The sequence below is a fragment of the Syzygium oleosum genome, unplaced genomic scaffold (assembly GCF_021117445.2).
Source record: "Syzygium oleosum isolate NSW1041296 unplaced genomic scaffold, Sole_v2.1 Sole_v2.21, whole genome shotgun sequence".
NCBI classification, from domain to species: domain Eukaryota; kingdom Viridiplantae; phylum Streptophyta; class Magnoliopsida; order Myrtales; family Myrtaceae; genus Syzygium; species Syzygium oleosum.
In genome coordinates, this window is record NW_026607505.1 from 5729578 (window position 1) to 5742167 (window position 12590).

General features: G+C 39.8%; 2 protein-coding genes and 1 pseudogene across 4 annotated transcripts; all 3 read right to left on the bottom strand.

Annotated features, from left to right (window-relative positions):
* Positions 1–1183: 1183 nt before the first annotated feature.
* On the bottom strand, positions 1184–5827 carry LOC115671182 (U-box domain-containing protein 34-like). 3 transcript variants are annotated; one of them, XM_030592664.2, is made up of 9 exons: positions 5544–5827; positions 5280–5401; positions 4831–4946; positions 4270–4370; positions 3893–4188; positions 3700–3789; positions 2906–3334; positions 1712–2461; positions 1184–1573 (listed from the first exon to the last, which is right to left on the bottom strand). In XM_030592664.2, exons 1-9 carry the CDS (start codon positions 5746–5748, stop codon positions 1373–1375), a joined length of 2310 nt encoding a protein of 769 aa, XP_030448524.1. In that variant the 5' UTR covers positions 5749–5827; the 3' UTR covers positions 1184–1372. The 3 variants fall into 3 exon arrangements, with proteins under 3 accessions (XP_030448524.1, XP_030448523.1, XP_030448525.1); XM_030592663.2 differs by having other exon boundaries at positions 3700–3801; XM_030592665.2 differs by lacking the exon at positions 4831–4946 and having other exon boundaries at positions 3700–3801; positions 5544–5685.
* Positions 5828–7982: 2155 nt separating this feature from the next.
* Positions 7983–11664, bottom strand: LOC115671314 (uncharacterized). Its single transcript, XM_056320756.1, has 2 exons — positions 11593–11664; positions 7983–8885 (listed from the first exon to the last, which is right to left on the bottom strand). Exon 2 carries the CDS (start codon positions 8881–8883, stop codon positions 8086–8088), a length of 798 nt encoding a protein of 265 aa, XP_056176731.1. The 5' UTR covers positions 8884–8885; positions 11593–11664; the 3' UTR covers positions 7983–8085.
* LOC115666891 (L10-interacting MYB domain-containing protein-like) lies at positions 9043–10278 on the bottom strand (annotated as a pseudogene).
* Positions 11665–12590: the final 926 nt, after the last annotated feature.

Here is a 12590-nt window from a genome sequence, read left to right on the forward strand (position 1 = left end):
ACAGCGGAAAGTTGACCGAAGGGCCCCGAGAGCGACGGATCGCGTGACCAGTCGATGAGTAGCGATGAGCTGAAGCAAAAATCGACGAGTTTCGGATGATGAACGAGGCAATTCGGATCGAAAACATGGCTGATGGGTGAAGGTATGATCGAAAGCTTCGAAAGACCGTCTTCTGATGAATTTCGTGTACCTATCTGATAGATGCTTTATTCATATGAAATGAGCTTCCATGCAATTTCAGGAGAAAATCTTGTCTGGAATCAATTGAATGATTGCATTATGTTTAGTTTCTATATCTATCCGATCGCCGACCCATTTACCCAGCACTAAATTACCAATTACTTCAACACTAGCACATGCATTGTCAAAGTCACTGTCAACACCTTCGATAATGACCCTCAATCTGTAGCATTTGCATTGCTTTCAATCATTCCGGAATTTGGAAAATCACCCGTGTCGTGAAAATCGTGGATGACATGCTGGCAATGGACACTCCACACCTGTTTTCTAGCGTGATTTCTCTTCTTTTTCTCCCCAATAATTGGCCCCCCAAAAATGTTTTTATATATATTCTTTCCAAAAGTATCAGAAGGAGTTGAAGCAGCCAGAGATACTTTTGGTCGTTTAAGAATCCACCATTGGACATCGGTAAAAGCAAAAGTTTATAACAATAGTGTTCGCTAAGCTGATTTTTTTTTCCTTTTTTCACGTCACTTTCCTGAGCCACAGTTGTTGGTCCGCCATGTATTGATCTGGTACGTAATTGCAACCGAGTTCAGATTCTCTGATAGTTCATGTTTGAGCCAAGGCACTGATACCAACTCTCTTCGTAAGACAACAGGATTAGGAAAAGTAAGGGGGAAATTTATACGTACATGAGAGGATCTCTTCATTCGCGCGCCCCGGACACCTGCTCATCATCTGTTTTGGTGAAGTTGATGTAATTCTCGATGGTGGGGCGGCGACTTAATGATCTGGACGAATTGGATGTCATTCCCCACTTCACGATGTCTGGCATCCCTCGAGCTCTTTTTGAACCACAAAGACAGATTTTACTGAAAAGAATTAGCTTGATACAGAAGTTAATCAATCCGGACACGATGAGACTTGGCCAAGGCAATAGTGACCAGATCCCTGAATATGCCTGGAAATGGCTAAATGAAAGGGGGGAGTGATTTCACACGGTAAAGAAACAAGTGGCATCCTCATTATATGACTATAGACAATATTTCTCATTGTTCAGGCATTTCTATAGGAGAAAACAGGGACGAATGATGGTCCTATTCTTCCAGAGAACAGCGTGCTATAGAACTATTTACAGTCTTTATATACAGAATATAAAAGCGAACAGGTTACAGAAAGCTACAACAGATCAATCGTGATTCCCTTCGAAAGTCACCCGGGATCTCCAGTCGTGTATGGCGGAGCGTAGAGTGTGGTTGGGTACGAGAACCGTATGCTGGAGCTTCTTCCTGGTTACTGGGGATACCCTGTGCTTTTCAAGCCATGCATTTATTGCTCTGTGCTCGTATGTGAAACCATCAGCAGCAATATATGGATCCTGCATCACCTCCTGCAAGATATGCACAAAACCAGGTGTAGTTGATATCGGGACAAGTGATTAAAATGAAAAGGCCTGCTTGCGTTATGAAAGGAGAAAAGGAAGAAGAAAGAAAAAGGATTATCTACAAGTGTAGAGGGAAATCATCACCTGAAGGATTGGACAAAAGTAGTGGCTTGGAGCACATGCGTTCTCTCTTTCAACTCTAGCATTAGCATTTGCAAAATCAGCCAGCTTCTTAAGAACCGGTAAGACTTCATTCTCAAGATCTGGTCTATCCCTGCACCTAAGTTTCGAACAGTTGAGAGCAATTTGAGCCAATTCCTCTGTTTCAGCAACTGGCCAATCTTTAACGGTATTGTCCAGAATGCTTGCAAAGGAGCCCCTTTCCATGGCCTCCTCAGCTTTGGATAGAAGCCCATTTGGGTGACGACCCATCAGCAATTGAAGAATAATAATTCCAAAAGCATACAAATCCGATTTGGGTCGAACAGTTCCTGTTCTTTGGTATTCTGGATCCATGTAGTATATTGTACCTGCCAACACAGAGTCCCTATATTCCGTAATGTTATCAGGAACTACATCAGAAATAAGTTTGGCCAATCCAACATCCCCGATCTTGCTCACGTAATTTCTGCCCAAAAGGATATTTCCAGGTTTTAAATCCCTGTGTACAATGGGGACAGGTTTCGAGTTGTGAAGGAATGCAAGTCCACAAGCAACTTCAAAAGTTATCTGGAACCGAACAAACCATGGAAGAGATGGCTTGCCATTCTGCCTGTAGATATACTCCTCCAAGCTTCCATTTTCCATGTATTCATAAACCAGACTACGACTCTCCGGGCAGGCTCCGAGTAGCAGCACCAGATGAGGATGCCGAAGTTTGCTAAGAACCTCGACCTGCAAAGGACGGGGAAAACAGCAGCAGTCACTGACAATGATCAAATTCACTTGAAGCTCCACAAAGTGGAATAATTCAGTGAAGAAGATAGCATCTAAACATAAAAAAATTAGTCCATAACCTTTGTTCTACTAGAGACAAAAGTACTAGCAGAGGAATAGATGATTATATTGACCCTAGCTGTCGGAAAATCCTTATAGAAGAGATGTACGATGCAATTCCATAAGTAGTAACAGAGAAGTCCTAAGAAGTAAGAAGTCCCCAGTAGAGGCTAGAAAAGCTATGTTGCTTCACAGATGAAGTAAATTTTCAGACGAAATGTATGATATTGACCTAAATATGGATGAATTAGCAGACGAATCACTCAACAGAAATCTTGCACGAAATGAAACTACAGTCAAGCACCAAGATGCGACAGAGGAAGGGTCAGGTTAAAGGGACACCTCTCTCAGGAATTCCTCTTTCCTCTCACATTCATCTGATCGCAGAACCTTAACAGCCACAGGAGTGTGATCCAAATTGCATTTGTAGACTTTCCCATATGCTCCTTCACCAATCACGTTGGTTTCAGAGAAGGAATTTGTCGCTATCTCTAGTTCATCCCTGGTGTACCTTCTATACCTCTTATCACTTGAGAGGAGCATATCAATAACTTTCTGCTTCTCTAAGGACTCTTTGAGGGCATTCAGTTCAGCAATCTTCCTTTCATACCCCTCTTTAGCTAGCAAATTCTTTGCCTCGTCAACCTCCTTTAGAGCTTCCACATATTTAGCTCTCTCTTCAGCAGCAATTTGCCTCAAAGTTTCTTCTCTCTGTAACGCAGAATTCACTCTTCGAGCTTCTTCCCCACATTCAGAAGAAAGTACTTGAACCTGAGAATTTGGTCACGAGAAATTGTCAAAAAATCAAGGGGAACGAGAGATCTTCCACATTTCCAAGATCAGATGATTTCTTCGACTTCGTGCCAGGTCCTTGAAGGCCATGTCATTTGCTCCTAATTCTGGTTCTCAAGAAACTTGCGATTTACAATCAACAGACAAGCATCCCAAGAATCCTGTCAATCATTCTGATTTTGATAATAACTTGAAGTTGACTGGGACAATAGCAAAATTTAAATGCAAGATCTTTATCATTTGTTTCGCAGTTTCATGTTTTCAAATGTTTGCATGGAACAAGTCCAGCTAAACTAATGAAACTACTCATAAGGTTTTAATTCTATTAAATGATTGACAAAAACCTTGTTTTGGGCATGGACCAGCTCTTCACAAGTCCGTTCATACATAGAAATTGTGTCTTCCAACTCCTGCCGCAGCTTCTCTATTTCGGCCTGCACATCTGACTGCAGAATGAACACTGCACATGAACCATTACTCTAGAAAATAAACCTTAAATAGTAAGATTTTCAGGGTTGGAAATACTTAAAAGGCCACCTGCTCTGTTGGTCTAGAAGCCATCAATGCGCTTCGATCGACAAAATGTATTTCATGTGCATCTCCTATATACAAATGTCTACCCTCTTGATCTTCATTAGCACTGTTGGAATAATATGTATGACCTGAAGCTAGTGCAGTCATAAAGCTAGGCTCTGATGGTGGAGATCCTCTGATGCTATCATTGAAGTCAGATTCTCCGCACAAAGAATTGGTACAGGATATTGGGTTACTAGATCCATCAAAAACATCTTCGTGGTTTGTTTGAGTCAACATACCATGACTAGATCCTTTATCTGTAGGAGGGAAGATCGGATTATCTTTCCACAGCAGTTTCTCTGGTAAACGAGTAGACAAATCATATAGGAATAAACTACCTGATTTGTTGACAATGTTGTTTCTAGATATAACATAAACGTCACAAGCTTCAGGAGCACATGTAAGGACAGTTGCAGGCACTGCTGCTCCCTTCAGTTTCCTAGCAAGATGAACATATTTTTAGGACTTAACCATAAAAGTGAGAGCAGATTTAACCTAAGGATGAAAAGGTGAGAAGACATGGGAAAATAAGTTCAGCAATAAATTACAATAAATTTCACATGAACGAATTACATGCTTACAGCGTGCCTCGCATGCACCCAAACACAAGTCCAAGCTTAGAGCAAACAGCTCTATAGGCTTCTGAGATAAGTCTCAATCTGATGAGATAATACCATGTGGATAGATAAAAAAAAACTCGAACAAAATGGTGTTAAGAGTTGCTTGACTCCGATTTATCTACTTCCTCGAAAATATGGAAATAAATAGTTCCATAAATGCATGTTTGGCAATGACACACTCTGATTAAGTCCAACATCCATAAACACCATAATTTTTTTTTTCTATGGAAACTGTAAGAATAGAGATCATCTTTCCTACCAAATAAGCACTTGTGGTACCTTACAAAAGTATTCGATGAGCAGGAACCCAGAACTAGATTATTTATTCCCAAGTTTGACACATATCGAAGGAGTGCAGCCGCAGGATCGTCATCTTCTAGCACCAAAGTTTCCACCTACCAAATGCATAACATCGAATTTTAAAAAATTTGCCGCCTTCAGCGATCTTCGCGAAATTCCATGGTATCACTATAGTCATACTTTCTTATTCTATTTCCTCAATTTCTCAGACTATCTTAAACAGCTTATCTCAATTCTAAATTCAGTTCAGATTTGTGAAAGCAGACATCCTAAATTTTCCAATAAAACTTACAACTGTCGGTTTCTCAGATAACATCGACTGAGCTCAGTACATCATTCCCACAATTAGAGCTCAGGTCATTCTCCATTCAACGTTAATTTCTAATCCTAACCAAAACAGAACACGAGCTGAGCCAAGCACAACTCACCTTCCAAGGTTTGCACAGCTTCTTAAACGGAACAAACACCTGCTCATACTTCACTTTCGTTTCCTCCACGTACATCGCCACCACATTCTCGTCCAATTCCGCCACCGGTATACGATCTCCGCCTGCGAGGAACACAGCATGGAATCGAAGTGATCGCGCGTTGACTCGGTCGATCAACATCGCAAGAGTCTACGGCTATAAGAATTGCAGCCAAAACAACATAAGGCGCGTATGAACGCGATGCGCGCGGTCGCGGAAACGTACTTGGAGTGGGGATTGCAGTGACTCTCGGCATCACGTGGACCAAGACGAACCGATCGGCTCTAGGCACGAGATTGTCGACGGCCCAACGGACGGCGCGGCGGCTTCCTCTTCCTCCTTCGAAGCCGCTCAAGTCGCCTTTCACCGCCACCGCCACCGCAGTCATCGCCGGCGGAGCGCGACGGTCGCCACCACCGGGGGTGCTCATTTCGCACCAATAGGCGGGCTCGTTTCGCTGTGGAGAGAAAGAGAGGGAGAGATAGAGGGAAGGAGGGAGGGAGGGAGGGAGAGAGGACATTGAAAGACCGATTTGACCTTAGTAGTTGAAGAAGCTGCTGTGTGAAAATGGGCCAGGAAGTACGAAACGGGCCTGTGATTTGGGCTTAATAAATGACGGGCCAATTAGGAACGATAAGGCCCAAACGAACGGCGCTTCCTTTTAGATAATTGTCTAAAAAGTCTTAAACTTATTATCCGACGGCCTATTCAGTCCTAAACTTTTCAATTGTGCCAAAGTAGTCCTCAACCTTTTGAAAATTTGTCAATTGAGTCATAAACCTTTTAATTGTGTCAATTTAATCGGAAGAATTATATTGGCAAATCGTCTAAAGGTTTATGACTAAAATTGACAAATCATCAAAAGGTTTAGAATTAAATTGGCACAACTAGAAAGTTTAGGGCTAAATTGGCAAATGGTCAAAAGGTTTAGGACTAAATTTTTACAATTGAAAGGTTATGACTGAATTGGTCTTAGTACAATAAGTTTATGACTTTTTGGAAAATTTTCCCGCTTGCTTTTGCATGCCAACATCAAAGTGAAGGTTCCTTATACACTGAAATAAAGCCTAAGATTTAGTTTTCCTTGAAGTATAGTATCGAGTGATTATTTCTCACTATTAAGAGTTCATTATTTGCCTGATCAGCGTTCATGATAACTTATTATTTGCCAGATCAGCGTTTATGATAACTTGAGTATTGGAAGTAAAGTTATTTATAATTTTACTACGAAAGGATAGATAGCCGTAGGATCACGTATCCTAACTTCCTAAGTTCATTCACTGCTTAGTTTATCATTCGCTGTTAAGAATTATGTAGTATGCACTTCACATCATTACGGGGAAAATTGTCAAAAAAGTCCAAAATTTATTGCATTTTTGCCAATTCAATCATAAATATCTCAATTTTGACAATTCAGCTATGTAAATTCAGTCCATCCGGCCAATTTTGGCTGGCCGACAATGACATGGACACCGATCGGCCGAATTTAAAATTGTTTTTGAACGAAAATTCTCTTGACCAGCTAGAATATTTAACCGGCTGACGAGGTCAGATCCTTATTTGAAACTGTCATGATCGCTTCAGGCTTTATTCAAGACTGACATGGTTAAGATTTTTGATGATTTTTACCCTTATTTTTAACTCTTGATGTGTTGGATTAAAACGGAAAAAAAAGTTCACTTGGACAAGGGCCCCGTTTGGTTCGGCATTTGGCGAATGCCATTGGGGGAATGCAAATACCTTTGGACTAAAGGACTTTGGGAAAATGCAAGACTGTTTGGTAAAATGTAACTGAAAAGTGCTTTGGGGAAATGCTAGACTGTTTGGTAAACATAAATTTAGAAAGCTCTTTGGTGTGACCAAATTAAATTTTTAATTTTAATATTTTTAAAATTGAAAAAAAGAAACAATGACCGTAACTTTGAGTTGGGCTTGACATTTTTCAGTCTTTTTATGTGCCTAATATCTATTTCAAAGATGTTATCTACTTTCTTCTTTCTATATATATTGCATTAAAATGATATCTTTAGTTTACATAGCTAGTGTGAATGTTATGTCGCACTTTTTCTGTAACTCAAAGGGGCTTTGGAAGCAAAGAACATGTCTGCAAATGATTTTCTTGGCATGCGCTACTGGTATCCCTTCACCAAGGAGGTAGTTTAGCAAGTTGTTGCCAATTCTTAAGAGGATGATATCTAACATTCTTGAGAGGTTGTCATTTCACAATAATAAATATGATCACATATGTCCGCAAAAAAGAAGCACGCTATCCTTAATATTACAAACCTCCTCAACGACTTTGTAAGCTCATGGCTATTTCATCACGTAAACGTGTCATGTCGGAAAATGCATTATTATTTGAAGCACTAACCCCCTCACTTGAATCATCATCGTCAACTGAATATCCATAATCGGGATCTAATTCTGCTTGTTCAAAATCCATATCAGTCACGGCATTTCTTCGTATATAATTGTGCAAAGTCATTGTCGCCACAACAATTTGCACTTGCTTTTCATATGGATAACTGGGCATACGAGTTAGAATTCCCCACTTCTGTTTTAATACTCCAAAGGCTCGCTCAATTGTTGAGCGTAGTGAGGAATGGGCACGATTGAATACTTCTCGATAACCCGTAGGCGAAGAACCTTCTCGAAATTCTGGTAAATGATATCTAACTTCTTTATATGGCCCCAAATAACCCATATGATTTGGATATCCAGCATCTACCAAGTAATATTTACCTACACCAATATATTGTAAATCTAATCAACATATGCCACATAGATATATGGATGTAACTAAACCATTAAATAACGAATCTGGAGGAGGATGGGGAAAATGTGTATCAGGTCTTCCAATGGCTTCATAGAAGATACGTGTATCATGAGCTTGTCCCTCCCAACCGGCCCATACATAGACAAATTCCATATTAAAATTACATATGGCTATCACATTTTGAGTCGTCATTCCTTTTCGACCAATAAAACGAATTTGATCGTACGTAGGTACCATCGCTGGGATATGTGTACCATCAATAGCTCCAATGCAATCCTTAAAATATGGAAAAAATCGTCGATCTTTCTTGATTTTCTCGGGAACTTCCCTATATTCTCGATCGATTGGCTGAATCAAATCTTTTCCCATATCACATACTTTATCTAAAACTAAGCTAAAGTACCTACTTATGGTTTCCCCGGAGCGCTGAAAGCGCTCTTGTGCTAACATGTTGCCTATACCGTGTCCCAAAATATGAAGAAACATACCAACCATTTCTGCAACATCAGTATTTCTAGACCCTTCAAGACCATAGCATGCTACTAAGTCACGGGTTAAATTATTAAATACAACCTTATGCATTCTAAACATATTATAGCACCTTATAGGATTCGCATCTTCGCCCATCAACTCTTTTAACCATGCATAACCTGTATAAGTTGAGGTCATGCAAGGTTGTCTGCAAAGGTATGTTGCTTGATAAAAAATTGCAACTCCTGTGATTGACACAAGATCCCAATAGTCATTTTCCTCTTGTTCACGATTTTCCCTTGCATGTGAATCATCCATAACTGTTTCAAATAACAAAATATAAAGGTTGTAAGAGAAATAATGAATAAGCTTGATCATCAAACAATGTAATAACCATCATATATATGCAAACTTAATCACATAAAGAGAACACCAACTGGAAACAATTCTTACATTAAAACATTAATAGAAATTGGGTTCACAGGAATGCAAATAAAGATTCATCAACAGAAACAAAGCAACATCACTCTCTTCAAACAGGAATAAAAGTAGCATGACTCCCTTCAAACATGAAAACAATAAGATGCTAACATCCTATCTATGAAGACGTGACTCTTTTCCAAACTCATACTTGAGATACTTGACTTTTTTTGCATCATCCTTTAAGCTCATAAAAACCTGTCTATTGTCTATCTTTTCCTTCAAATGAGAGATTGCAAAATAGTACAACATTTCGTCTTCCACAATCTCAGGTATGGTATCCAATATATCTATGAGGTCCTTGTAAGGACCGACTACATTGGTGGTTGCTTGAGATGTGGCAGTGGCATTGCTCCTACTTTCAACAGCTGCAACTAGCCTGTTAATTTGCGTCCCAAGCTCTTCTCTTGTGCTCAATTTCTTATCTTTTTTTCCTCGAGCTTGCCTTGTTGAAGTTTGAGCGGCTCTTTTCCGGCTTTGAGCTCCAATTGGTTCACCAATGGTTTCATCTACATGACCCTCCAAATTTTCATCAGTAGATCCTGCAACATCATCGATACCAGGTTGTGTGACCTCAACATCATTATTAATACATAAGCCTTGCCCAGGATTTCACGTGACTCCTCCAGTAGCAACTGTATCTCTAAACATCATATCTAACTTCTCTCCAAGATCAGGATGTATGCCTTTCATCCTAAAAGCCTTAAACTTTGGATTGACCTGTTATCATAAAGCATTTGTGTAAGTTGTATCCTTGAAGATGATCCAGCACAAAAGTTAAAAAAAGAAGTGATGAAAACCTGAATTTTACTCTCCCACCATTCGTCACTCGCATCAATGGTTTTCTTCCTTGAATCCCAACCTAGTCCTGTTTCATTATAAAGCAATGACCTCCATCTTTTCCATTCTTCCTTGAGATTATCCCACTTACTCTTCATTTTATTCTTATCATACTTTTTTCCTGTTAGCTCCTCAAACTTGCTAATTATGACTGCCCATCCATCTCTTTTGTTGCTTGCAGGACGATTGCCTCTTTTAATTTGTTCAATGCACAACTTACAAAAGGTTTCTACATCTTCCGAGCTCCAAAATGCCTTTTCCTTCGATGAACTTGCCATCTACTAGTATAGTAACATGAACAAATTTGGGAAGCAAAAACAAACAAGATTAACCATGAACAAATTCGAATGAAGACATGCATTTCTTAACACACAGATAACCAATCAACTCACATATGTTCGTTACATAACCAATTGAACATAATTAGTGAATAACATAACCAATTGAACAAAAAAAAGGCAACATGCTGTGTTATTCATACTCAAAGGATTACTCCCGCTATGAATCCAACTGTAATGAATGCAACTGTAAATCACAAAAAAAAAAACAATCATACTTTTCGACAAATTTACACGTATTGAATTTCCTCTATTATGAGTACAACCCAACATGTTGTGTTATGAGAGTCGAGTCATTATGAACTTTGATAATAAAAACCTGGATCAATTAGCAAAAGAAATAGAAGACAAAATCTGGGTGGTACAACATAACTGCCCTAATCTAGGAAATGCGAGAAACAAGCCACTATACATCCACTAGATATACCCCCCAAGTGCATGCTCTGTTCTGAGTAAGGCCCATGCTCTGTTCAGAGAGCCGAGTCATCATGGAGATTGAAAACAAAAACCTGGATCAATTCACAAAAAACAAAAAAGAACAGAGGAAAAAATTTGGGTAGCAACAAGTTCGCAATTAGAATAGAGGAATTCTGCAACTTCTTCCAAATAGAACAACAATGGATTACGGAACGGTCAAATCTTACAACCAGATCCTAAAAGAAAAAAAATGAAAGAAAGCTAGAACAATTTTTGGACTTGGGTTGCGTGTTCAGCCAAAGGTTTTAGAGCTAGGAAGACAAAATGATATTAGACCTGATAGGATTGTCAGATAAAAACACGAAATGGCAGAATGTAAGAAGCCTATGTCTATGTCTGTAGTCTTCATCTCATCCCTCTGAATCATAATTGGGCTTTACTGAAGGATAAGGCCACTGCTGGTGAGTACTGCCCAGCCCCTTTTACCACAGAAGGAAGGACCACCATCCGCTAAAAAGCTGAGTCGGAGGTGGCTTCTTCGACCTTCAGAGGGAATGTCAAAGGGAAGTTGTTCTTGGTCCACCAAGAACCGACTGATGAAAAGGACTATACAAGCACCAAAATGCCGCAACAAGTTACCTCTTAGGCAAAACAAAGGAACAACAAAATGCAAAAATTTCTGTAAAACATATGGAGCCCAGAGCCCAATTGTTCCCCACTTAAGAACAGAGGAAAAAATTCCGTAATCCATTGCCTCAAATTACCTCTTACGCAAAACAAAACGGAAAACCCTAAAAACATATTTAAGACTATACAAGCACAAAAATCACGAAATGCACAAATTCCATGGTGATTTCACCAGGGAAGAAAGGATAAAACCTCAAGGATGGCCACAAAATGCGTAGATCTAATCAATCAAAAGCACATCCACCGGGGAGAGAGAGAGACAAACCTGTAGTTGTGCGAGGGAACGAGCGAAGTGAACCACCAAAGCGAACGAGCGAGCGATCCGTTTGAAGAAGAGCGAAGCAACCAAAGCGAGCGATCCGTCCGAAGGAAAGTGAAGCAACCAAAGCGAGCGAGAGAGGCGAGCAGTTCCGCGCGAGAGTGAGTCAACAATTGAGAGTGACAAAAGGCAAATGGGAGAGCGAAGAAGCAGAATGCTAGAGACTGCTGGGTTTTGTTTTTTAAAATGGGCAAAATCGGACTTTCAACAAAATTTTGAGGGCAAAATAGGCAACTGACAAAAATTCATTAAATGGTGGAAGTTGCATCCCGAAAATGCTGAAAAGCCCAAAGCACCTCCCAACCTGCTTTGGGCTTTCAGCATCCCAAATGCTAGCTTTGGGCTTTCGGTATCTTAAAAGCAATTGCCAAACGGTTCAGCATTTTGGGAAGGGGCTTTCGGCCTCGAAAGCCCCTTCCCAAAGCTGAACCAAACGGGGCCAAGATGAAGCTATTCAACTTGTGAAAAGCAAACTCCTTAGAAATCCCATTTATAGCAAGAAAAGATCACAATTCTAAAGACGGGATGAACGGAAATTCATGCCGGCTATAATTACATGATTCTGATACACAAGGAGTTCAGTTGCTCTCTGCCCAGGGCCAATGCCGACCCGAGAAAATAATAAATTTGCGATAATTACATAAATAATCTCTAAACTTTGACTCAATATATAATATCATCCATAAACCTTTAATTTGTTCAATATGATCCCTGAACCTTATTTAAATAAGTAATGTTATCCCTGAACTTTTTATATGTCAATATGGTCCCTGGACTATTAGTAATTGTTCAGTCTTGAATAAATTTAAAGCTCATGAACGACATTACACATTTGGTCAATTATGAACTATTTGTGCCATTTTCCCTTTTCCAATTCATGCACTCTCAAGTCGATGCTTTTGGTGAATTTTGTGAAGAAGGAGATAAATTTCGAGTAGGGTCTC

What these genes read in the sequence shown, in the direction of transcription:
- LOC115671182 (XM_030592663.2), bottom strand. Translation starts at nt 5,748, where the DNA reads ATGAGCACCCCCGGTGGTGGCGACCGTCGCGCTCCGCCGGCGATGACT. An exon ending in CACTGCAATCCCCACTCCAA is followed by an intron (nt 5,402 to 5,543) that starts GTACGTTTCCGC and finishes TGTTCCTCGCAG; the next exon opens with GCGGAGATCGTATACCGGTG. An exon ending in CTTCTAGACCAACAGAGCAG is followed by an intron (nt 3,802 to 3,892) that starts GTGGCCTTTTAA and finishes TTCATTCTGCAG; the next exon opens with TCAGATGTGCAGGCCGAAAT.
- LOC115671314 (XM_056320756.1), bottom strand. Translation starts at nt 8,883, where the DNA reads ATGGATGATTCACATGCAAGGGAAAATCGTGAACAAGAGGAAAATGAC.